General features: G+C 45.3%; 1 protein-coding gene across 2 annotated transcripts in view; it reads right to left on the minus strand.

Annotated features, from left to right (window-relative positions):
- Window positions 1-25,127, minus strand: part of hsd20b2 (hydroxysteroid (20-beta) dehydrogenase 2) — a 49,379-nt gene extending 24,252 nt beyond the window's left edge. Inside the window, exons 1-5 of one of the 2 annotated variants that reach the window (XM_078533765.1) lie at window positions 24,923-25,127; window positions 12,957-13,003; window positions 10,766-10,841; window positions 2,329-2,439; window positions 1,922-1,989 (exon numbers count right to left, since the gene is read on the minus strand). In XM_078533765.1, the coding sequence (XP_078389891.1) occupies window positions 1,922-1,989; window positions 2,329-2,439; window positions 10,766-10,841; window positions 12,957-13,003; window positions 24,923-25,091 (471 nt within the window). In that variant the 5' untranslated portion in view covers window positions 25,092-25,127. Of the gene's footprint in view, window positions 1-1,921; window positions 1,990-2,328; window positions 2,440-10,765; window positions 10,842-12,956; window positions 13,004-23,980; window positions 24,083-24,922 lie in introns of those variants that run through there. The other variant, XM_078533766.1, reaches the window with a different exon arrangement.
- Between the last annotated feature and the right edge of the window lie 1,017 nt (window positions 25,128-26,144).

The raw sequence follows: 26,144 nt of genomic DNA on the forward strand, positions 1-26,144 counted from the left end.
CCTCCAAGTGGTGCTCAACATGGAGGAGCACTGATTCATCAGCTGAGGGTGGGGTGGGGGTGGGGGGGGGGGGGGGGGGGGAGGTGGAGGGGGAAGGAAACGACGTGGTAATCAGCAGGTTTCCTTGCCAGTGTTTGACTTGATGCCATGAGACTTCATGGGGCCAAAGTCAATATTGAGGAACCCCAATTGTATACCACTGTACCACCACCTCTGTTGGGTCTGTCCTGCCTTTGGGACAGGACATACCCAGGGATGGTGATAGCTGGGACATGATCTGTAAGGTATGATTCTGTGAGTATGAACTATGTCAGGCTGTCGCTTGACTAGTCTGTAATACAGCTCTCCCAATTTTGGCACAAGCCTTCAGATGTTAGTCAGTAGGACTTTGCAGGGTCGACAGGGCTGGGTTTGCCTTTGTCATTTCTGGTGCCTCGGTCGTTGCTGGTGGTCTGTCCAGTTTCATTCATTTTTATTGACTTTGTAGCGGTTTGATACAACTGAATGGCTTGCTGGGCCATTTCAGAGGGCATATAAGAGTCAACCACATTACTGCAGATCTGGAGTCACATAGGCCAGGCCAGGTGAGGATGGCAGATTTCCTTCTCTAAAGGAAATTAGTGAACCATTCTGCTTCTATCTTACCTTTATGCCACTATCAGTACCTCCTTCAGCCTTTAACACTACCATTAACACTTCCTTTGGTCTTCTGTCCATGACACCTTTGTCAAATCTCTCCTGAGCTCCCACCTATCCCTGACCTTCTATTTTGCCCCACCTTTTCCACCCCCTCTTAAACAGTGTAAAATCCATCACATTTCTACCTCTCGAGCTTTGAAGAAGAGTCATACAGGCTCAAAACCTTAACTCTGTTTCTCTCTACAGGTGCTGCCAGACCAGGGCTTTTCCAGCATTTTTTGTTTTGATCTCAAAGGGAGCCGAGCACCTGTGTGTTCCATGTACCAGAATCAGAAACAAAAGTTCATTCCACTTCTTTCCTCTAAAGGTGATGGCCAGATGGCATGCTACCCTGGTTTTAAAAAAATGGGACATGCCCTGCTTTTTAAAAGCAAAAACAAGACCAGACATGGCGTTATAGAAGGACAGGGGCATTGCGCCATGCAACACAATGCAGTACTTTGCTGCCAAAGTTCAGTTCTGCTTAACTGTATATGACCTTTTCCAATCAATTAAGAGGTCAGATGCTTTCAGTAGGCCCTCACGTCAATTGGAAGAGTAAACGTGATAGTCTGCTACATTTTAGTACACAAGCTGCAATGCTTCAGCTATTTCGCGGTATCTTCTGAGTCTAACAAAAGCCTCAGGCCTGGCTAGGTACGCTAACTCTGGTTGGATGCATTCCTGGAAATGTTTCATTATATGATCACCTGCCATGAACCTCTCTCCACTGCCCAAATGGCCTTTCTGTCCAATATTTTTTACAACCGATAAACAAAACCATTCAAAGAAAGTAAAAAGAATTTTAAGTCCCTGATTTCCACCTCCTCCCCCCCCACCCAAACTCCTACCTTTGGATTACTTACAGCAATGTCTAGGAGGTTATTTTTTAATCAATTTCTGGAGGCTCCAGGGCAATCCTAGAAGGTTGTCAACCTCAAGACCAGCCCCAGAAGTACGCCTTATTGCAACAAAGCAACATTTTCCCCATTTCTCACACACTCTTTGGTCTTTGACCATTTGCTCCCGAGCCAGGTCCTGTTTCATGTTGTGGACCCATTAGAAACCGGAAAAGTTTCCAGACTCATTTCATGTTTGCCCTTTAAAACCACGGAGGAGGTTTTCATTCCAATAGTTGACTCCGAGGTGAATGTTTTGATTGACTATAGAAACCAGTCTTCACAAGGGGCATGAATTAGTGAAGGAGAGCGCGGGATCTAAAACAATGTGTAATGTACTGCACCTTTTCAACATCTGGGGGATCTAGAAAGTAACCCGGAAGCATTTGGTAAAACTTCCCAACATTGTTCACTGAAACAAAGCAAAAAAAAAAATCACAATTAGAGCAGAACCCACATCATAAAACATCCGTGGCCCTCTTCCACTCAGTTGCTTGTATTACTGACTATACCCGTCAGTCCTCCCTCTCCGTCACTCAGTAATCCTATCCTTGAACCCAGTGTTGTTGACTGTATCAGACAGGCTGTCACTGTTGTGAAGTTAAATTGAATTTGTGATCATTCTATGCAACAATAAGATAAATGTTTTAAAATACCCAAATTAGATCTACATTAAATCGCCCTTTCTTCAGTCTTTAATTTCTCTTACATTTCCTGTAGAGTCTAAACTTAGGAGTCGCAAAGAAATTACCCAGGATGCCGATGTTCAGGTCCTTCAGCGCTTCCTCAATCGGCCCATAAATCTCAGCACCAAAAGTAAAGTCGGCCTGAATGATCTTGGTTTTCTTCCCATGCTGCTGTTCTGCAATTATCCAGAAAGAAACAAGTTACCATCCCATAGTTTGAATAACTTCCAGGATCACTGCACATGCCCTCTCACCCAAACATAGAATGATACAGCACAGACGGAGGCTCTGTGCTTAGTCCCATACCCTTGGCTTTTGTCCGATAGGAAAAGAGCAGGGGAGTGGAACTAATTCTATGGGCAGAATTTTCTGCTCAACATAAAATGACGCGCGGTGACATCAGGCGAGCATCCCGACATCACCGCGCACCATGTTGAGGGGCTAAACGCTGACCCGGCACTACACCAAGGAGGCAGGGACACCCGGGAGACTTTAATCCAACGAACCTTCAGCTAGCTCCACACAAATGGATCAGCAGGACCAGCCTTGCCTGGTGCTTCCATACTCAGCACTTAAGTGCTACATCTGCCACTTCATCAGCTGCAACTAAGGGCTTTGGGCATAACCCTCAACGTCCACTCAAAACACTCATGACATGACTGTAAAACATACAAATGCAGAACAAAGGAGCCACCCTCAGCCATGGTAACACATCTGGGTTTAATTTTCACCATCAGAAGTTCTCACAAAGTCAAAACAAAACGTTATTCAAGCAGAAACAAATAATAAGTACCTAATCTAGGGCCAACACGAAAGCACCAGTGAGAAGCCCATGGTGTGCCTCAGGTGCCTTATGCTTACATTTACGGGTGCTATGTCTTGATGCTGCCCCCTCACTGGGAGTGGCTTCTGAGACAGCCTGCTGACTCTGCTGTCCTGTTGGCCTAGATGACCTTGGCGGTCGTCCTCTGGCCCGTGGAGCCTGTGCTGGCCCCACCTGGGAGGGATCTGGCAGGTCCACAGCTGGCATTTCCCCAGTCATCGCAGCCTCACCCAATGAAGCGGTCACTGGGAGAGGGGAGGAGCAGCTGGTGCCCTCATCCGGAGCATCGTGAGAGGAGCCCGCAGATTCGACAGGCAGCTGCTGCGCCGACGCGAGGTCGACCCAGACCTCCCTGCTCACCGTCGATGGATGGGCAATGAGCTTAGAAGCTTGAAGCCCACACCATCTCCCACATTGGCAATGACCAGCTGTGGCCACTGACACTGTGAGGGCTTGCAGGCTCAAGCGTAACCCCAGGAGGAGTTGCTTGTTTTCCTGGAGGCCCCTCTCCACAAGAGTCGCCACTCTCTCCATGGAGGAAGCATGACGCTCTGACATGAGGCTCATGGCATCACTGATGCTCCACGTGGACTCCTCCACCACAGACACCAAGCGAAGCATAGTCTCATGTATCACTCCCAGATGCTCCCGCACACCCGGCCGCATTTCCTGCAGCTGCTGCGTCGCGGACAACTCCAGAGGCACATCATCACACCCTGACTCAGCATGTGCCTGGTCTCCTGATGTCTTCCGACTGCTGGCGCCATCAGCATACTCTGTCTCTGCCAGCTCCTCCAGCGATTGTGAAGCGCCCTCTCCACTGTGCCCCGGGATACTAGCTGATGTTGCAATGCCCACTGTGGTGATAGTATTTGCGCTGGTGCCTGCCTTGCAAAAATGGTGTGCGCAGGTGACACTTGAGGGCTCTCAGGTGCGAGGGGGCATCTGCAATTGCTCCTGGAGGCCAGGCTCTGATGATGCTGAAATTAACAACAAGGACAGTGGATCAGTTAGTGTGCACACAGTGACACACTTCATCCCTTCCCCCCTGGCTCATTATGCGCTCAACCTTCCAGAACCTATGGACACGAATATTGGTGGGGTGGCAAATAGTAAGGAGGATTACAGGAGGATACAGATGGGCTGGTCAGATGGCCTAAGGAATGCCATATGGAATGTTATGTGGATAAGTGTGAGGTGTTGCACATGGGCAGGAGAAACAAGGCACGGGAGTACACGATGAATGGTAGGACTGTGGAAAGTAAGGAGGATCAGAGGGACCTTGCTGTGCATGTCAACAGGCCCGTTAAGGGAGTGGGACAGGTACATAAGGTGTTTAAGAAAGTAAATGCCATACTTGCCTTTATTAGCCGAGGAATAGAATATAGGAACAGGGAGGTCACGTTCCAAGTGCAGAAAATGCTGCCTAGGCCACAGCTAGAGTTCTGCGTGCAGTTGTGAAATGCGCTTCACGCATTTGTGATTGGAGTGGAAAGAGTGCAGAGGTCGCTGACTGGGGTGCTGGCTGGGCTGGAGAGTTTGACTTATGCGGAGACATAGCATAGACTGGGGTTATTTCCCCTGGAGCAGAGGAGATTGAGGGGTGACATTATTGATGTTTATAACATTATGAGGGGCATAGATAGGGTCGACAGAAAGGAACTTTTCCCCTTGGCGGAGGGATGAGTAACCAGGTGGCATTGATTTAAGGTAAGGGGCATGAGGTTGACAGATGATGTGATGAACAACTTTTGCACACAGTAATGTGTTGGGAATGTGGAGCACACTGCCTGAAAGGGTGGTGGACGCAGAAACCCTCCTAACATGTAATAAGTATTTGGATGTGCAGTTGCGATGCCATGGCATACAAGGCCTTGGGGATAGTGCTGGGAAATGGGATAAGGTGACTTTGGAAGGTGCTTGACGCGCGCATCTTCGAAGGGCCAAGGGACCTTTTTCTATGATCCACACCTCTGACGCCATCACTCTGTGACCAAGCAATGTTGCAACAATAACAAATCAAACAATCATCAGCGCTATGGATGTTGGGAGGACAGAGCGGATCTCACTGTTGGCCTCAAATACCTGGCCGTGCACCCCAGCCTCACTGACACCAGTTGACCTGGGCGCATGGCCCCTCTCAAGCTCCAGGGCCTCCTGTTCAAAGCAGCTTAACATCAGGAGCTGGGCCTGGCCACCTCCAGTCTCGAACGCTCAGACACATTGTGAGCATTCTTCTCCTGATAAACAGAGAAGACCATTCATTGCGGCAATTTGCACATGGACTCTGCACACACACGCCGCACCCCAGCCACAGTGGCCCATATCAGACCTCCAGTGCCTCCTCTCCCTGCTACTGCTGATCAGTCACACAAAGATAGTACGCCTGCTCCCAAAACGCCCCAAACAACCACCCGGAGCACATTCTGCATCCATCACTTTCAGAAACACATGGTCTTTGCTCCCATAGCAAGGAAGCACAACTAGGTGCAGCGTTGAGGGCACCAGATGGCTCTTGGCCACAACACCTTGAGACTCCTCTTCCACAATCTCATCACCGTGAATAGGACACATGCTGGAGTTCTGAGCATGCGCCAGGCTGCATCTCCTACAGGTTGCCCCCCTAGCGATGTGCGATTAAAAGCAACACATGGTGCGGGGGAGAACTCATCTCCTCATGAACCACTCAGGCTGACCTAAGCACGGGCACTATCTGCTTGACCACCCAGCATACGAGAAATGCCCAACATGATTCAATGCAGTCACGACAATAAGACTTGGGGGTTGGGGGGTGGGGGGTGCCCTCAAAGGCTTAGGCTACCTGCTGGGTTAAATGCCCAATGCCAACATGGTACTCACCCTTCCAGAGCGCAACAAATCATTGAAGCGTTTACGGCACTGGATCCAGGTGCACCGCGCCACATTGTGGGAGCTCACCACCTCTGCCACCTCCTCCCAGGCACGTTTGGTCATGTGGGGGGCCTCCTCCTCCCATCCCTGGGGGGGGCCAACACCTCCTGCTACCTCCTTGAGGAGGGCGGCAAGGCAGTCATCAGGAAAACAAGGGATGCATTGGTCCCCCACTGGCCTACCCGGCAGCCTGCCCCGCTCCTGGGGCAGACCCCCTGCGGTGTGTCCTGGACGTGGCCATTGTGAGCAGCCTACAGGAGGCTGCCAGGCCTTACTTTAAACAGACTGCACAGTCTGTGCACGCCCACCGCAGCCCGCACACTCCCGCTATTCACAGGAGTCAGGAAATTGGCCTTAATGGGCCCACCCGTGCAAAATGGCAGCACGGACCCGATCGCGGGCACCAATCGGGTCTGCATCACCCACGGCTGCTCCTGCTCTGCCCGCCCGACAGGCAGAAAATTCTGCCCCATGGCTCTGCAAAATTTTTCCCTTCAGGTATTTACCCAGTTCCTTTCTGAAAATTATTAAATCGGCTTCCTCCAGGAAAGGAATTCAGGTTATAACAACTTTTACTCTCATCATCCTGCTGGTTCTTTTACCCAATTACCTTAAATCTGTGACCTCTAGTTATCAACCCTCCTGTCACTGGGAACAGCTTCTCCTTAGTTACTCAAAAATGATTCATGTCTTTGAATATCTTTAGTAAATGTTCAATAAATCTTTTGGAGGAGATTCAGGAGGGAGGATCTCTCGGACATTGGGGCTAGTTCTGGGGAAGGTGGGATCTGTACAAGCCGGACAGTTTACATCCAAATAGAACCAGGACAAAAGTCCCTGCAGGGAGATTTGCTAGTGTTGCTGGGGAGGGTTTAAACTAGTTTGGCAGGGGGATGGGAACCTGAGGGAAGATTCAGAGAGGACAAATTCAGGGCAGGGAGTGAGACAAAAAAAATTAGCGAGTGACTCTGAAAGACAGAAGAGGCAAAAGATTAAAAGGTTTATAGCACAGGAATTTGGCAATGTTAAAAAGTGTTTACTTAAATGCAAGGAGTATAGCAAACAAAGCTGGTGAGCTGAGGGCACAGATAGCAATGATAGCATGCTGTAATATGTCTATAATGGAAACTTGGCTTAAAGAGGGGCAAAACTGGCAGCCCAAATCCATGGATATAGGGTTTTCAGCCAGAATAGAGGGGGTTAAATAAAAAAATGTGGGGGTGCAGCATTATTTGGTTAAAGAATCAATTACAGCTGTGAGAGGAGATGATATACTAAATAAATCATCAAATGAGGCCAGATGGGTTGAGCTCAGGAATAAAAAAGGGGGCAGCCACACTACTAGGACTATACTATAGACCCCAAATTGTGAGAGGGAGATAGAAGAGCAAATATGCAGGCAAATTTGAGTGCAAAACAATAGGGCAATAATAGTTGGGGTCTTCAACTCCCCTAATATCAACTGGGATACAAACAGTGTAATAGGCACAGAGGGCACAAAATTCTAGAACTGCATTCAAGAGAACCTTTTTAGCTGGTACATAACAAGCCCAACGAGGGGGCACAATTCTAGATTTAGTCTTAGGAAATGAAGCTGGGCAAGTGGATGAAGCAGCAGTGGGTGGCCATTTTGGAGATAGTGATCATAATATAGTTAGATATAATATAATTAAGGAATAGGATAAAGATAGCACAGGAGCAAAAGTTCTAAATTGGGGAAAGACAAATTTTATGAAGCTGAGAGGTGATCTGGCAAAAGCAGGCTGGTTACAGCTACTTGTAGGGAAATCACTGACAGACTAGTGGGAAGCATTTAAAAGTGAGATTCTACAGGCAGAGTGTACACATGTCCCCACAAAGAGAAAGGGCAGCATTGACAAATCTAGAGATCCCTAGAAGCATACAAGGCAAGATAAAGCAGAAAAAGAAAGTGTATGACAGTCACAAAAGCCTGGAGGAGTATACAAAGTACAGGGGTGAAGTAAAAATGGAAATTAGGAAAGCAAAGCGACGATATGAGAAAACATTGGCTGGTTAAAAAAAAAATCAAAGAAAACCCAAAGATGTTTTACCAGTACACTAAGAGCAAGAGAATAACTAAGGAAAGGCTAGGGCCAGAGATGTACATGGTAACTTGCGGGTTGATGCAGAAGATGTGGGCAGGGTTTTCAATGAGTACTTTGTCTTCACTAAGGAGAGGGATGATGCAGATATTCTAGTTAAAGAGGAAGAGTGTGAAATGTTAAGATACAATAAGCATAGTGAGAGAGGATGTACTGGAGGGACTGACATCCTCGAAGGTGGATAAATCACCAGGACTGGATGAATTGTATCCCAGGTTGTTAAAGGAAGCCAAGGAGGAAATAGCGGATGCTCCGAGGATCATTTTCCAATCCCCACTAGATACAGGCAAGGTGCCAGGGGATTGAAGATCTGCGAATGTTGTACCATTATTTAAAAAGGGTGCAAGGGATAGACCAAATAATTATAGGCCAGTCAGTCTGACTTCTGTGGTAGGCAAATCATTAGAATCAATTCTGAGAGACAGGATAAACTGTCATTAAGAAAGGAATGGATTAATCAGGGATAGTCAGCATGGTTGTGTTAGGGGAAGATTGTGTCTTACTAAGAATAGAATTTTTCCAAGGAAGTAACAAGGAGGATTGGTGAGGGTAGTGCAGTGGGTGTTGTCTACATGGATTCAAGTAAGGCATTTGACAAGGTTCCACATGGCAGACTGGTCAGAAAAGTAAAAGCCCTGGGATACAGGGGAATGTGGAGGGTTGGATTCAAAATTGGCTCAGTAACAGGAAATAAAGGGCAATGGTTGATGGGTGTTTTTGCAAATAGAAACGGTTTTCTAAAGTGCTGTAACCAGCAAGGCTACGGACCACATGCTGGAAGGTAGGATTAAAACAGGCAGTTAGTTTTTTATTTAAATCAGCTGACATCCTTCCTAAAGTATACTGCACAGAATTGTACACTATGCCCCAGCTGGGGCCCAACAAGTTTGTATCAAAGGCCAATGTAGGATGGGTGTTATTTTATCTTAAAACCACAGATTTTTCCCATCACAAGAATGAGTAACATTCCTTTCAGATGGAAAGTGTGGGCTGTGAATTGGGGAATGGTGGGGGGAGTGAATAAGATACAGCCAGCTTCTCATCCAACCCAATTTGTGTCAAATAGTCCCATTTTTTGAGCAGCTTGAGAGATATTTTAAAATGTGAATTTTAATGCCAAAAGCAAAAGTTCTCTTTTCTTGCTCTGCGTTCCTATGTCTGTTGTGGAATCCTTAATTCCTGTGTTTTTCACTGAAGATTCACCAAGGCTCCTTCGATTGCATTTTCCAAGCCCACGACCTCTACCACCTAGAAGAACAAGGGCGGGGCAGATGCATGGTGACACCACCATCTGCATGACCCTGTCCAAGCCACACACCATCCCGACGTGGAACTATAGTCACTGTTCCTTCACTGTCGCTAGGTGAAAATCTTGGGACTCCCTCTCTAACAACACTTTGAATGTACCTGCACGAGATGGACTGCAGCAGTTCAAGGTGGCTCACCATCACCTCTCAAGGGCAATTAGGGATAGGTAACAAACACTGGCCTCGTCAGCGACATTCACATCCCATGAAAGAATTTTTTAAAAACTACAAAACTGAGTGGTGGGTGTATTGCTTACTCTGAACGAAATGTGAACTCTCTCATCAATGGCCCAGGGATCCCCCTCCTCTCCCAGAGACATTGGCCCTCACGGGGGGCGCTCTTCCCAAAAAGGCAATTTGATAGGGAAGGCCATAACAGCTGAGCCAGATCCTCACAGAGGAGGAGTAGGCCATCCATCCCATCAAGTTTGCTCCACCATTCAATACGACCTTGGCTGATCACCCACTTCAATGCTTTTTTGCCCTCCCCACACTATTCCCATATCTCTATCTCATTTGTATTTAGAAATCTGTCATTCTCTGCTTCAAACATACTCAATGCCTGAGCTTCCGCAGCTCTCTGGGGTAGAGAATTCCAAAGATTCACAACCCTCAGAGTAAAGAAATTCTCCTCATCTCGGTCCTAATTGACTTCCCCTTTACTTTGAAATTGTGTCGCCTGGTTCTAGACTCCCCAACCAGGAGAAACATCTTACCTGCATCTACCTTGTCTGTCTCCAAGTATTTTGTAGGTTTCGATGAGATCACGTCACATTCTTCGAAACTCTATTCCCTAGAGGTGCAGTTTCCCCAATCTCCTTTCATAGGACAATCCCCCCATCAAAGGAGCAAGTCTGGTGAACCCACATTGCACTCCCTCTATGGTAATACTATCCTTCCTAAGGTAAGGGGATCAAAATTTCACAGTACTCCAGGTTCGGTCTAACCAAGGTTCTATACACTTGAAGCAAGGCTTCGCTACTCCTGTACTCAATCCTCTTGTGATAAAAGCTAACATATCATTAGCTTTCCTAATTGCTTGCTCATCAGATGCACTTTTAAGCAGTGCCCATTGGTCGGTGGACAGCCAGAGGATTCATGGCTGATTTTTAACCCCTCTGTAACCCAGGGGCACTGAGGCTAATTATAACCACAAACAGATGTCCATTAGTCCTGATCAGCAGAAGTAATGCAGGAGGACCATGTCATCGTGTGACCCAGCACCTGTGCCCCTAGGGTCTATGCAGTGCAATTAGTTTTGCATTTTTCTAGCAATGAAGCAGAGTGGGCACATTGTATTAAACAACCACCTTCTGTGGGAATCTCTTATGGTTCTTACCTATTTCCTCTGCTGTGGCTCTGAGCTTCTCCAATGACCGGCTAATCAGCACCACATTGAGTCCTCTTCTTGCCAACTGGGAATCAAGAAAAGAAATGCATTAATCAGGATTATAATGTGGGAAAATGTGAAATTGTCTATTTTGGCAGGAAGAATAAAAAAGAGAAGCATATTATCCAAATGGAGGGAGATTGCAGAGCTCTGAGATGCAGAGGGATCTGGGTGTCTTAGTGCATGAATCACAAAAGGCTATTATTCAGGTACAGCAAGTCATTAGGAAAGCTAATAGAATGCTCCCATTTATTGAGAGGGGAATTGTAGACAAAAGTAGGGAGGTTATGCTTCAGTTATACAGGGCACTAGTGAGACCACATCTAGAGTACTGTGTAAAGTATTAGTCACCTTACTTAAGGAAGGATGTAAACACACTGGAAGCAGTTCAGAGGAGGTTTACCAGACTCATACCTGGAATGGGCGGGTTGTCTTATGAGGAAAGGCTGGACAGGCTAGGCTTGTATCTGCTGGAGTTTAGAAGGGTAAGAGGCGACTTGATTAAAACACAAGATCCCAAGGGTGGATGTGAAGAGGATGTTTCCTCTTGTGGGGGAATCTAGAACTAGGGGTCACTTTAAAAATAAGGGGTCACCCATTTAAAACGGTGATGAAGTGAAAGTTTCTCTCTCAGGGGGTCATGAGTCTTTGGAACTCTGCTTCCACCACCTTTTCAGGAAGAGAGTCTTTGAATATTTTTAAGGCAGAGGTGGATGGATTCTTGATAAGCAAGGGGGTGAAAGGTTATCGGGGGTAGGTGGGAAGCAGGTTTGAGGTTAGTATCAGATCAGCCATGATCTTATTCAATGGTGGAGAAGGCTCAAGGGGCCGAATGGCCTACTCCTGCTCCTTGTTTGTATGCCCACTGGTTGGTAAAGACCACAATGTCCAAGCTGAGTACCTACCATGCCAGGAAAGTACAGCACAGAGGAGATTCGGCTGTGATCAGACATCACAATACAGTGCTCCAATAGAAGAAAACAAGGAGTTCTCTTGTAGCTCAATAGCTGCTCCCTCTGCCCTGGTCTGACACTGAGGTATATGGAAAGATCAGAAAGATCCCAGACATGATCTCTGCTGAAGTACCTGGGCCAGGGCATTTGGGGTATTATAATTGTGCTAAGTATTTTTGGGAAAGGTAAAGGGACTAAGCCCAGCTTCCTGTTCCCAAACACCGTGTTAGTTCTTCTCTGGTGTGACCCCAACAATTAAATCACCTGCTGACACCCACTGGTTGGGCCCAGTCAGGAAGAACTGATTAAGTCCTGGAGGATGGCCATCGACAGTGGACCCCTGTACCCTAGCAGGACTCTGATCGCTCAGGAGAGGCAGGGAGAAATTTGAAAAAAAAAAAGCTGAATCTTTTTGAAATGCAATAACAGCTTGTATTAATATAGTGCCCTTAACATAATAAAACACTCCAAGACATGTCTCAGGAGCATTATCAGGCATAACTTAAAAGTAAGTCACATAAGGGGGCAGTAGGTGGCAAGTGAGCAAAGGTTTGATCAAAGAGGTAAGTTTTAAGGAGCATCTCAACAGGAGAGAGAGCGGCAGAGAGGTTTAGAAAGGAATCCCAGACCTCCCAGCCTAAACAGCTGATGCTAATGGTCAGGCATAGATTATTCAGGAAGTGCAAGAGGCCAGTTGGACAAACACAGAAATAACAGAGAGTTGTAGGGCTAGACGAAGTTAAAGAGACAGGGAGGAGGCAAGGCCATGGAAAGATTTGAGCACAAAGTTAAGAATTTTAAAATCGAGGCACTGTTGGACTAGAAACAGGCCAGCGAGTACAGCAGTAATGGGCGAAAGGGGCTTGGTTCAAGTTAGGCGACCGGAAGCAAAGTTTTGAATGACCATAAGTTTATGGTAGGTCCGCTGTGAGACCATCAGAATGATAGAGTCTGGAGATACCGAAGCAGTGACACAAATATACATATATACGTAAACATAACTAAGTCAGTCTCCGTTGTATGCAATTTTTTTAAAAATCAGAATAAAGAGCAGGGTAGTGAGATTAATTGGAAAGCTCTGCCAAAAGAGCCTGCACAGGTGCAATGGGCTGAATGGCCTTCTTCTGTGCTATACTGTTCTATGAATATAGACAATACCTCAAGAGTAAAGTGGAGATCTGTATTACCTCATGAGCGTAGGCTTTTCCAATCCCAGAGGTTGCACCTGTTACAACTGGAAAAAACAGCTGATTAAAGATCCATTTTATTGATGTACAATTGTTGAAAAGGGACATGTTGCCAAAGCTTTCGTCCCTGATGGGCTGAGGTGTTGCCATGGAAAAAATACAGGGAACTATAGGCTCCTCAAGCTTGAGCAACGTTGTTTATGTATTTCGGTGCCAGTGCAAAGCCAGATAAAGGCCATGTCTCACAATAACTGGCTGATCAAGTTAAACATGTACCTCTGGCTGTTCGTAACTGGAAGAGCACAGATTGTATTCGACCATCCAATTAATGTTGGATACAACATTAATCATCAAGAATTCAGCCCAGGAATATACACCCTTTATCCAAACCAAGGAGAAGAACTGGGAGTTATGTCACATGGCACCCCCTACCTCCACCTCCACCTCCCACCACCGCCCCCCTAGTCAGCACCCTTTTCTCATGTAGCACTAATTGTCATCATTGTTTGAAATTTGGCATTCTTGCATTTGTCCTGAGTGCGAAATGAAAAGCTTCAGCAATAATGTCTCTTTTCAGCAATATTCAAGTTCTGTATTACCAAGCGACTGTTCGAGGTATGTTTCATTTATGCTTAACTGTATTTTTCTTTCCTACTGAATTCCATCTTCCTACCTCCTGCCTACTTTCTTGTCCGGTCATCTTAAACTTCAATGTACTTACATGCTCCCTCTCTACTGTCACCTTGTTGAAACCAAAACAGTTTCCTCACTGATTTTGTCTCACAATATTGATGCTCCTCACCTCTATCTAAGCTTCTTTCCTCCTACAAACTATAGGCTTTCAAATCCCAAGCTGAGCGTTACCTGGTCATCTTGATTTCCCCCTCTCCACTACCAACTCAACACCCCCCGCCCCACCCCCACCATGATACCATTTTGCAATCCTGGCTGCTCATCTTGCATCACGTTTTAAATACCTTGGCAAAAAAGCTGTTTGGCATAGCATCTCTAAAGATAAAGTGCTATATATAAAAAAGAAAAACAACTTGCCTTTCCAACCCTTGTCAAAACCTGAAGAGCCTCCCCAAGCATTTTACAGCCAACTTCTAAAGTGTAATCGCTGTTGTAATGTAGGAACAACAGCTGTCATGCAAGTGCAGCAAACTCCCAAAAAATAGTATTGTGATAATTTGGTTGAGGGATAAATGTTGGTCAGGATACTGGCAAGAACTCCCCTGATCTGTTCCAATAAAGTGCCATGGGATCAAGTCCACCCAGGGAAGATAGGGAAGACCTTAGTTTAATGTCTCATCCAGCAATGCACTCAGCACTGGAAGCCTGGATATGGGTTCAAATCTCTGGAGTGAATCACAAATCCACAATCTTCTGAATATATAAAAGGAGAGCACGCTATCCAGTGAGCCACAGGTGACAACTGGAGAGCATTTGTTTTTCTTTTACTGGTCACCTGGCTGTGATAAGAGTGTCTGAACATGGGAGGAGGCCAAGGGGAAGAGCCAGAGCAGCCATATACCACATGCACTTCACTCTCCAGCATGAAGACCCAAGCTCAGAGGCGCTTTAACCAGGGAAACGGCATAGGTGGCCCTGTATCCTAGATTCTGTGACCTCAAGAGCTTTAAACATGGAGGCATTGTTAAGAATGTAAATTTGCTTTTATATCAAGACAGGTCAGCAATCCTATCAAACACACAAGCACATACAGAAATGTTCAATCATCAAGAACACACTCAGAGCCAACAAGGTTACACAAATTGCAGTACAGGTGTTGCACTCCATTGAACTCAACCCTCCAGATGTCACCCTTCTTCCCAACTCACATTACAAGTGATTGTACTTTTAAATTTTGCTAAGCAGCCATTAAAAAAGTGCTCACCACCACCTTCTCTCAGGCAATTAGGGGTGAGCAATAAATGCTGGCCTAGCCAGCAGTGCTATCCAACACTCTAACAACCGAAATTCTCCACTAACCAGAATTTCTGATGTTCCCCAATACAAATTGTCACTTAACCAACCAGAAGCAATTATGAAATTTTTCAAAACCCAGAGATTTCCCAGGTCACCTCAGAACTGCTAGGCAAGCCTCTGATAGAGGCATTGGCAGTCCTCCTTGTTTGTAGGCACCTTTGTAATTTGTACTTTTGCTGTTGCATGAATTATAAACCTTATTCTGCAATGATGGTATCTAATGAACTAGGGAAAAGTCGAGGTGAGAAGCACAAAAGAATTCTGTTGACACTAAAGTAGCAAGAGGGGGAAAAAAGACATCTGTAGACCTATTGAGAAAAAGGCCAGAATCAGACGGTTTTGATGAAAGAATATAATGTTGGCTCATCCATGATATACGACATCAGGGTATCAGGACATCCCAAAGCAGTTTACAACCAATAATGTTTTGAAGTGTAGCCTTCATTGCAACGGAGGCAACGTGGTAGCCAATTTGCACACAGCAAGGTTCCACAATCAGGAATGAGATAAGGAACAGATAATCTGTTGAGGGATAAACAGTGTCCAGGATACTGAGGGAAACTCCCCTGCTCTTCTTTAAATAATGTCATGCAACCTTCAACATCCACCCAAGAGAGAGAAGGCAGAGTCTCAGTTTAACATCTCATCCAAACGATGGCCACTCACAGTGCAGTGCTCCCTATACTGCACTGGCAGTACCAGCCTAGATTTTATAAAGAACAGCTGCCGAAGTTTAAAAAATTTCTGTCTTCACAAAGAAAGTCAAATAACTTCCCAGGATTATTAGGGAACCAAGGGTCTAGTGAGAAGGAGAAAATGAAGGAAATTAGTATTACTAAAATAATAATGCTGGAGAAATTAATAGGACTCAAGCTGATAAATCTCCAGGGCTTGATAATCTACATCCCAGGGTACTAGTGGAAATAGTGGATGCATTGGTTATCATCTTCCAAAATTCTGTAGATTCTGGAACAGTCCTGGCAGATTGGAGGGTGGCAAATGTAACCCCATTATTTTTTTTTTAAAAAGGGGGGGAGGGAAGGAGAAAACAGCGAATTACAGAGTCAGCCTAACATCATTAGTAAGGAAAATGCTAGAATCCATTATAAAGGATGAGATAACAGGATACTTAGGAAATATCAACAGGATTAGACACAGAGTCAACATGGATTTATGCAAAGGAAGGTCATGTTTGACAAACTTACTGGAGTTTTTTGTTCAAAGGCATAACTAGCAGAATAAATAAGGGAAAACTAGTAGATGTGTATTTGGGTGTTTGGAAAGCTTTTGATAAAGCCCCACATAAGAGGCTAGTGTGTAAATTTAAAGCGCGTGGGATTGGGGGTAATATTTTGGCATGGATTGAGAATTGGATGGTTAGCAGACAGGAAACAGAGTAGGAATAAATGGTAAGATAAAAGCAGAAAACTACAGATGCTGGAAATCCAAAACAAAAATACCTGGAAAAACTCAGCAGGTCTGGCAGCATCTGCTGAGAGGAGCACATGTTTCGAGTCCGTATGACTCTTCAACAGAACTAAGGCAAAATAGAAAAGGGGTGAAATGTAAGCTGGTAAGGGGGTGGTGTTGGGACAAGAGAGCTGGATAGAGGGCCAGTGACAGGTGGAGATAACCAAAAGATGTCACAGACAAAAGGACAAAGAGGTGTTGAAGGTAGTGATATTATCTAAAGGAATGTGCTAATTAAGGGTAGAAAGCAGGACAAGCAAGGTACAGATAGCCCTAGTGCGGGTGGGGTGGGGTGAAGGAATGAAAAAAGGCTAAAAGGAGATAAAACAATGGATGGAAATACATTGGGAAAATAGGATGGAAATAGGTGGGAAAAGAAAAATCTATATAAATTATTGGAAAAAAGGGTGGGGGGGATCAGAAAGGGGATGTGGATGGAGGAGAGAGTTCATGATCTAAAATTGTTGAACTCAATATTCAGTCCGGAAGGCTGTAAAGTGCCTAGTCGGAAGATGAGGTGCTGTTCCTCCAGTTTGCGTTGAGCTTCACTGGAACAATGCAGCAGGCCAAGGATGGACATGTGGGCATGAGAGCAGGGTGGAGTGTTGAAATGGCAAGCGACAGGGAGGTCTGGGTCATGCTTGCGGACAGACCGAAGGTGTTCTGCAAAGCGGTCACCCAGTCTGCGATTAGTCTCTCCAATGTAGAGGAAACCGCATTGGGAGCAACGAATGCAGTAGACCAAATTGAGGGAAGTGCAAGTGAAATGCTGCTTCACTTGAAAGGAGTGTTTTGGCCCTTGGATGGTGAGGAGAGAGGAAGTAAAGGGGCAGGTGTTGCACCTTCTGCGTTTGCATGTGAAGGTGCCGTGGGAGGGGGTTGAGGTGTAGGGAGTGATGGAGGAGTGGACCAGGGTGTCACGGAGGGAAGGATGCCGCCAGGGGGTGAAGGGAAGATGTGTTTGGTGGTGGCATCATGCTGGAGTTGGCGGAAATGGCGGAGGATGATCCTTTGAATGCGGAGGCTGGTGGGGTGATAAATGAGGACAAGGGGGACCCTATCGTGGTTCTGGGAGGGAGAGGAAGGTGTGATGGCAGATGCGCGGGAGATGGGCCGAACACGGTTGAGGGCCCTGTCAACCACCGTGGGTGGAAAACCTCGGTTAAGGAAGAAGGAGGACATGTCAGAGGAACTGTTTTTGAAAGTGGCATCATCAGAACAGATGCGATGGAGGCGAAGGAACTGAGAGAATGGGATAGTGTCCTTACAGGAAGCAGGGTGTGAGGAGCTGTAGTCGAGGTAGCTGTGGGAGTCAGTAGGCTTGTAATGGATATTGGTGGACAGTCTATCACCAGAAATTGAGACAGATGGTCAAGGAAGGGAAGGGGAGTGTCAGAGATGGACCATGTGAAAATGGTGGAGGGGTGGAAATTGGAAGCAAAATTAATAAATTTTTCCAGGTCCAGACGAGAGCATGAAGCAGCACCGAAGCAATCATCGATGTACCAGAGAAAGAGTTGTGGGAGGGGGCCGGAGTAGGACTGGAACAAGGAATGTTTGACATACCCCATAAAGAGACAGACATAGCTGGGGCCCATTCAGGTACCCATAGCCACACCTTTTATTTGGAGGAAGAGAGAGGAGTTTAAGGAGAAATTGTCCATTGTGAGAACAAGTTCAGCCAGAGAAGGAGAGTAGTGGTGGATGGGGATTGTTCAGGCCTCTGTTCGAGGAAGAAGCAGAGAGCCATCAGACCATCCCAGTGGGGGCTGGAGGTGTAGAGGGATTGGACATCCATGGTGAAGAGGAGGTGGTTGAGGCCAGGAAACTGGAAATTGTTGATATGATGTAGGGTGTCAGAGGAATCACAGATGTAGGTGGGAAAGGACTGGACAAGGGGAGAGAGAATGGAGTCAAGATAGCGAGAAATGAGTTCCGTGGGGCAGGAACAGGCTGACACGATTGGTCTGCCGGGACAGTCCTGTTTGTGGATTTTGGGTAGGAGGTAGAAGCGGGCCGTCCGAGGTTGGGAAACTATCAGGTTGGAAGCTGTGGAAGGAAGATCTCCATAGGAGATGAGGTCAGAAACAGTCCTGGAAACAATGGCTTGATGTTCATTGGTGGGGTCATGGTCTAGGGGGAGGTAAGAGGAAGTGTCTGCGAGTTGACGCTCAGCCTCTGCGAAGTAGAGGTCAGTGCGCCAGACAACAACAGCACCACCCTCGTCAGCAGGTTTGATGATAGTGTCAGGATTGGAGCTTCGGTGCTGCTTCATGCTCTCGTCTGGATCTGGAAAAATTTATTAATTTTGCTTCCAATTTCCACCCCTCCATCATTTTCACATGGTCCATCTCTGACACTTCCCTTCCCTTCCTTGACCTCTCTGTCTCAACTTCTGGTGATAGACTGTCCACCAATATTCATTACAAGCCTACCGACTCCCACAGCTACCTCGACTACAGCTCTCACACCCCACTTCCTGTAAGGACTCCATCCCATTCTCTCAGTTCCTTCGCCGCCGTCGCATCTGTTCTGGTGATGCCACTTTCAAAAACAGTTCCTTTGATATGTCCTCCTTCTTCCTTAACGGAGGTTTTCCATCCACGGTGGTTGACAGGGCCCTCAACCGTGTTCGGCCCATCTCCCGTGCATCCGCCCTCACACCTTCCTCTCCCTCTCAGAACCATGATGGGGTCCCCCTTGTCCTCACTTATCACCCCACCAGCCTCCACATTCAAAGGATCATCCTCTGCCATTTCCGCCAACTCCAGCATGATGCCACCACCAAACACATCTTCCCTTAATCCCCCCAGCGGCATTCCGCAGGGATCGTTCACCCTGTGACACCCTGGTCCACTCCTCCATCACCCCCTACACCTCAACCCCCTCCCATGGCACCTTCCCATGCAACCGCAGAAGGTGCAACACCTGCCCCTTTACTTCCCCTCTCCTCACCATCCAAGGGCCCAAACACTCCTTTCAAGTGAAGCAGCATTTCACTTGCACTTCCCTCAATTTGGTCTACTGCATTCGTTGCTCCCAATGCGGTTTCCTCTACATTGGAGAGACCAAACACAGACTGGGTGACCGCTTTGCAGAACACCTTCGGTCTGCCCGCAAGTATGACCCAGACCTCCCTGTCGCTTGCCATTTCAACACTCTCATGCCCACATGTCCATCCTTGGCCTGCTGCAATGTTCCAGTGAAGCTCAAAGCAAACTGGAGGAACAGCACCTCATCTTCCGACTAGGCACTTTACAGCTTTCTGGAATGAATTTTGAGTTCAACAATTTTAGATCATGAACTCTCTCCTCCATCCCCACCCACTTTCCGATACCCCCCCTTTTTTTCCCCCAATAATTTATATAGATTTTTCTTTCCCCACCTATTTCCATTATTTTTAAATGTATTTCCTTCCATTGTTTTATCTCCACCTTTTAGCCTATTTCGATCCCTTCCCTTCACCCCACCCCACCCCCACTAGGGCTATCTGTACCTTGCTTGTCCTGCTTTCTATCCTTAATTAGCACATTCATTAGATAATATCACCACCTTCAACACCTCTTTGTTCTTTTGTCTATGACATCTTTTGGCAATCTCCACCTATCACTGGCCCTCTATCCAGCTCTACCTGTCCCACCCATCCTTAAACCAGCTTATATTTCACCTCTTTTCTATTCTTACTTAGTTCTGTTGAAGAGTCATACGGACTCGAAACGTTAACTGTGCTCCTCTCCGCAGATGCCACCAGACCTACTGAGTTTTTCCAGGTATCTTTATTTTTGTTTAGGAATAAATGGGTCTTTTTCAGAGTGGCAGGTGGTGACTAGTGGAGTACCACCGGGATCAGTGCTGGGCCCCAGCTATTCACAATGTATATCAATGATTTGGATGAGGGAACCAAACAATATATTTCCAATGTTTGCTGATGACATGAAACTTGATGGGAATGTGAGGGAGTGGAGGGTGTTAAGAGGCTTCAAGGTGATTTAGACAGATTGAGTGAGAGGGCAAATACATGGCAGATGCAGTATAACATGAATAAGTGTGAAGTTATCCACTTTGGTAGGAAAAACAGAATGGCAGAGTATTATTTAAACAGTGATAAATTGGGAAATGTTGATGTACAAAGGGACCTGGGTGTCCTTGTACACCAGTCATTGAAAGCAAGCACGCAGGTGCAGCAAGCAGTTAAGGCAGCAAATGGTATGTTGGCCTTCATTGTGAAAGGACTTGAGTACAGGAGCAAGGATGTCTTACTGCAGCTGTACAGGGCGTTGGTGAGACCACACCTGAAGTATTGTGTGCAGTTTTGGTCTCCTTACGTGAGAAAGGATATACTTGCCTTAGAGGGAGTACAGCGAAGGTTCACCAGACTGATTCCTGGAATGGCAGGATTGTTGTACAAGGAGAGATTGGGCCAACTAGGCCTGTATTCAATGGAGTTTAGAAGAATGAGAGAAGATCTCATTGAAACAAAATTCTGACAGGGCGGGACAGACTGGCTGCAGGGATGATATTTGGCTGGGGGTCCTAGAACAAGGGGTCACAGTCTCAAGATATGAGGTAGGCCATTTAGGATTGAGGTGAGAAGAAACATCTTCACTCAGAGCGTGTAAACCCAGGGAATTCTCTACCACAGAAGACTGTGGAGGCCAGATCACTGAATATACTTAAGAAGGAAATAGATAGATTTCTGGACTGTGTAGGCATCAAGGGATATTGAGACTGTGCGGAAGTACGGCATTGAGATAGAGGATCAATATGATCATTTTGAATGACGGAGCTGGCTTGAAGGGCCGAATGCCCTAGCCCTGCTCCTATTTTCTATGTTTCTATGAAACTGGCTTATGTTGGCAATGTTTGTCAAATTCTACCTTGACAGGAGAGTGTGAATCTCTTTCTACTGGCCTTAAGCAGAATCAAGATAATTACAACGCTTACGTGTACAAATGCTGCAGGTTTTCAAAAAACAAACTTTTGATGGTTGAGCCATCAGCCATTTAAAAGGTGTTGCACAATAACTTACAATGCAAAGTAAAGCATTGGATGGCAAAGGGTTTCTTGCAAGAATAATTTCATTATGTTTTTGCACCCAGAGTGAAAGAACAGTTTTCCAAAAAAAGGCAATCGTGAAAATATCCAAGCTATTCTATTGCTAGACAATCGAGCTCACACTCATGAATTGGGCTTAGTGAATAGTAACACTTATAACCAGTTTCCTGCCTCCAAATGTAACCTCATTAATTCAACCGACGGACCAGGGTGTCATCCAGAATATGAAATGTTATTACAGAAGAGATTTCATGAGCAAGTTAATCAATTATGAAGGCCCAATCTGTTTATAGCATAAATTTTTAAACATGGCTTATGCCCAGAAATCAGAGAGAAGTGCAACATTGAGGAGGGCTTAGGGAAAATTGTTCACCAGTGTCATGTTTGTGGAGGCACTTCTGATGAAGAAGATTTTGAACGCTTTAATGCATGGCCGCATACAAATACATCATCACAAATTATGGAAGTAGTGAGGGATACTCCTACACACCCAATGAGCAAACTTTACACAAGTAAGATAGGAGAGCGGGTTGAAGCTGACAAGGAGGCTGAATTGACACAGAACAGTTGGTGATGCAGAATTATGGAGTGCTGTGAATCCTCAAAAGCCAAAGGAGACTGGAAGACTCAAGAACATTTCAGTGGAGAGGAGAAAATAACTTGAGCTATGCTGCTTCAGCTTTTGAAACACTGATTACATTTGCTGAAACATGAGGTTATGCAATTGCACATTCTTCATGCGGGCGAGGACAGTTCAGGTTTTGCCGTGATGCCCCGAACCCCACCCTCAGCCCATGGTCCAACATTCAGTGCACGCCAATGCAAGTAGACATTAATGTCTCTAGCATGTAAAAAAAAACATCTTTTAGCAAAATATTTAGCTCCCTTTAACTGACTGTAAGGTTTAAAGGGCGACTGTGAGTTAATATTGTGGATTCAGATCAGAAGCCTCTCTAATGACCTTTAGAATTTACTTAGACTCCTGAAGGCAAAGCCTCAGTACTTAATTCCACCCCTCCCCTCACCACCAGTGGCAGGCCCTTCAAGCTCGAGGGACAACACAGCAGACCATGTTCTCCCAAAACCCCACGGGGTGGGTAGGGTTCAGGGCATCATGGCAAAACTTGAACTGTCCTCACCCGAAGTTTTCCTGGAGAGTGATCAGAATGGGGACTTCTGGCTGCTCTCCCCTGAGTGACTGGAGGACTGTGATTTCAAATGCTTAGCAAAAAGGGGAGTTTAAAGAAATGATTTTTATGCAGCTTGTTAACCTGAGAAAGTTAAGAATTTAAGTGAAACAAGTGAAACTTCTATTGCTTTCAATTTTAGTTCTGTAGTTGAAATCTTAATTTTAAAAAAAGGCTTGCAATTATCAGACTGTCAACATCTGTTTGGCTGTAAAAATACATTTGGATCATCTTATGATGATCCACAGTTATCTTATCCAATTTCCAACAGAAAACAGGAGGTTTAACTTATTTTCACCCCTTCCCCCATTCTCTCCTCTTCAACCCAGGGTAAGACCTCATGGAAAGAAGGACTTGCAATTCTATGGCACCTTGCAAGACCTCAGGACATCCCAAAGCAGTTTACAACCAATGATGTTTTGAAGCATAGCCCTCATTACAATGGAGGCAACATGGTAGCCAATTTACGCACAGCAGGGTTCCACAATCAGGAATGAGATAAGGACCAGATAATCTGTTGAGGGATAAACCGTCCAGGATACTGAGGAAAACTCCCCTGCTCTTCTTCAAATAATGTCATGCAACCTTCAACATCCACCCAAGAGAGAAGACAGGGTCTCAGTTTAACATCTCATCCAAATGATGGCCACTCACAGTGCGGCGCTCCCTGTACTACACTGGGAGTATCAGCCTGGATTTTATAATCAAATTATTGTAATGGGACCTTAACCCATATCCTTCTAACTCAATGTGGCGAAAGAAAACGGCCAAGATCAGTTTGAGGACATTTCAAGGGAAGCGTGAATTAATGAGATAGCACATGTGCAAAACTAGACAGAAAGGCACCCATTTCAAAACTGTTGTTTTTGTTCCGTCAAAGCGGCTTCCCAAGTGAGGTTATGGGAGTGAGAATATTTCGGAAGTGGAAAAATGTCAAAAATTCCCCATTACAGCCAAACCACTCACAGAAAGCCATCCATACTATATCAAATGCACATGTCGCATATTCCTTATTCATGTACCATTCTGTCCTATATCTAGAGGGATATCAGCCAGAGCTCCTCATTCTGATCACTTTACAGAAACCCTGCTCTGGCGATGTACGCATGTATTGTGGTGAGAAAGGGGTATCAAACGGCTACAGATCAGACTCTTATGATACAACTAGACCCGAGCAGCCTTCACAGTTTAGGTCCGCACTCAAGTACCCGCCATGCGGGATGGTGGGAAGCGACTGCAGCCATGAGTTCACAGTCCAGAAAAGAATCAACAGTGAAAGGAGACAGCAAGAAAACCCGAGCAGAAAGCAAACCACAACCTTACCAACCCATTCCCCATAGGGCATCAGGTTTGTCCTCCAAAATTTGGCCAGGACATAAGTCCTGATACCACTGTCTGACCAGGTTCTGTGAGGTTCAAAGTTTAAAGTCTTCTCTGGTACCTCTTTATTGGGTTTTGACCAGCGTGGAGTGAGGACTGCCCCTTTCACTCGAGCTAATTGGACATCTCCAAGTGATTGGTATGTCAGTCCTGCACTCATTTTTTTCACATGCATATTTGCTTAACCTTCAACTCTGGGTTAAAGGCATTTAAGCTGGAGTGCAGGTTTCTCTGAACTTTCCACACAGCCCTGAACCCCACCCATTTAGAACTGAATCTATTTGAGCTAAGACCTAATGAGCATATTTCTAGTGAATCTGTGTTTTGTGAACTACTCTCACAGATTTCTTTTAATTACTACATCAATTTGTTTCTATGCTAATCTGGAAAACAAATATTACCAAAGTTTGTATATTCAATTAACCCAGCAACAAATCAGCTACAATGTCAGAATGCTACTAATCTCCAGAGCCTAGGAGTTGCTGATCCAAGCAATAAACAGATTATGCTTTTGCAACGTGCACCTGTTTATTAACCAGTATAACAGGAGCTACATCTCAATGAATAGCATTCTCACCCTTTGTTGTTTCCAGCCACACTTCAGAAACTTGAGAACAAAATCTGGAATGACATCACCAGTGGTGTGAAAGGCACTATAGAAATGTGAGGATTTATTTACAAAAGTTTTCACAACCAGTGGTTATCACAAAATATTTGTACAGACAGTAACTTCCAAAGTGCCAAAGGTGATTGGCATACACTTACAGTTTAGAAATAATACCTATCACTTACTAATGAGGCATACGTTCTGGGCTGCAGCTATGAGTTCACAACCCATAAAGGAATCCAACAGCAACCCGAGCAAAAAACAAACCACATCCTTACCAGCCCATTCCCCGTAAGATATCAGGTTTATCCTCCAAAATCTGGCCAGGACATAAGTCCTGATACCAACCAGAAGTTCCCAGCTATACCTAGCAAAGTAGTAGAGGCATGTTACTGTGCCAATCAACGCCAGGACACCATTCTGCAAAGAGTCTGTAAAAAGCACCATTGTCTGACCAGGCTCTGTGAGATCTAAAGTCTAAACTCTTCTCTGTTACCTCTTTATAGAGTTTTGTACCTGGTGGAATGAGATCAGCCCCTTTCACTTAAGCTAATTGGACATTTCTCCAAGAGATTGGCATATCAATCCTGCACTCATTTTGTTCATTTGCAAATTTGCTTAACCTCATTATGAAACTTCAACTCTGAGCTATTGATCTATTGAACATATTTCTAGTCAATCTGTGTTTTGTGAACTGCTCTCCCAGATTTTTAATCACTAATCTGGAATACAAATATTATCAAAGTTTGTATATTCAATAAACCCACCCAAACATGCACAGTCCTGCACTAATTTTTTCACATGCATATTTGCTTAACTTCATTATGAAACTTCAACTCTGAGCTAAAGACATTTTGTACTTCCTACACAGCCCCAAACTCCACCCAGAACAAAATAGATTTGAACTTAGGCACAGTGAACATATTTGCAGTCAGTCTCAGCGTTTTATTGTGAACTGCTCTCACTGCCTCACTAATGAGGCAAAGAATGAGGATTCGGAATTTAGCTGTTGAGTTTTAATATTATCTGGAGATTTTCTTTTAAAAGACATGCGAGATGAAAAGGAAAATAGAAATACAAATCTCATTATTTTTTTAATAAGAATGTGCCAAGAAAAGTCATAGCCAACATCTGAATGGCTAACTTAATGATTCACATATTGAACCCTTGGTCAAAGTTTTTGCCCCCGCCCCCACAGTGTTAATCTTTCTGTCCTCTTTTTGCATGTTGGTAGATGTGGATCATAACCTCTCCTCCCACCCTTGACCCACCTTGGGGCAGCGAGCCTCAGGATACCATAAGGAACCTTTGAATGGGAACAGATATATACTGTAAATTAATAATAATGGACCAATAAGCCAGGGTGAAGCAATAACGACATGAGGAAAACTCTTTTTTGTACAGCAAGTGGTTAGAATCTGGAACAGCCTGATGTAGTGGAGGCAAATTCAATCATGGCTTTCTAATATAAATTAGACCATTAAAAGGGAAATTTTGAAG

This window comes from Cetorhinus maximus, chromosome 34 (assembly GCF_964194155.1).
Source record: "Cetorhinus maximus chromosome 34, sCetMax3.hap1.1, whole genome shotgun sequence".
Classification (NCBI taxonomy): Eukaryota; Metazoa; Chordata; class Chondrichthyes; order Lamniformes; family Cetorhinidae; genus Cetorhinus; species Cetorhinus maximus.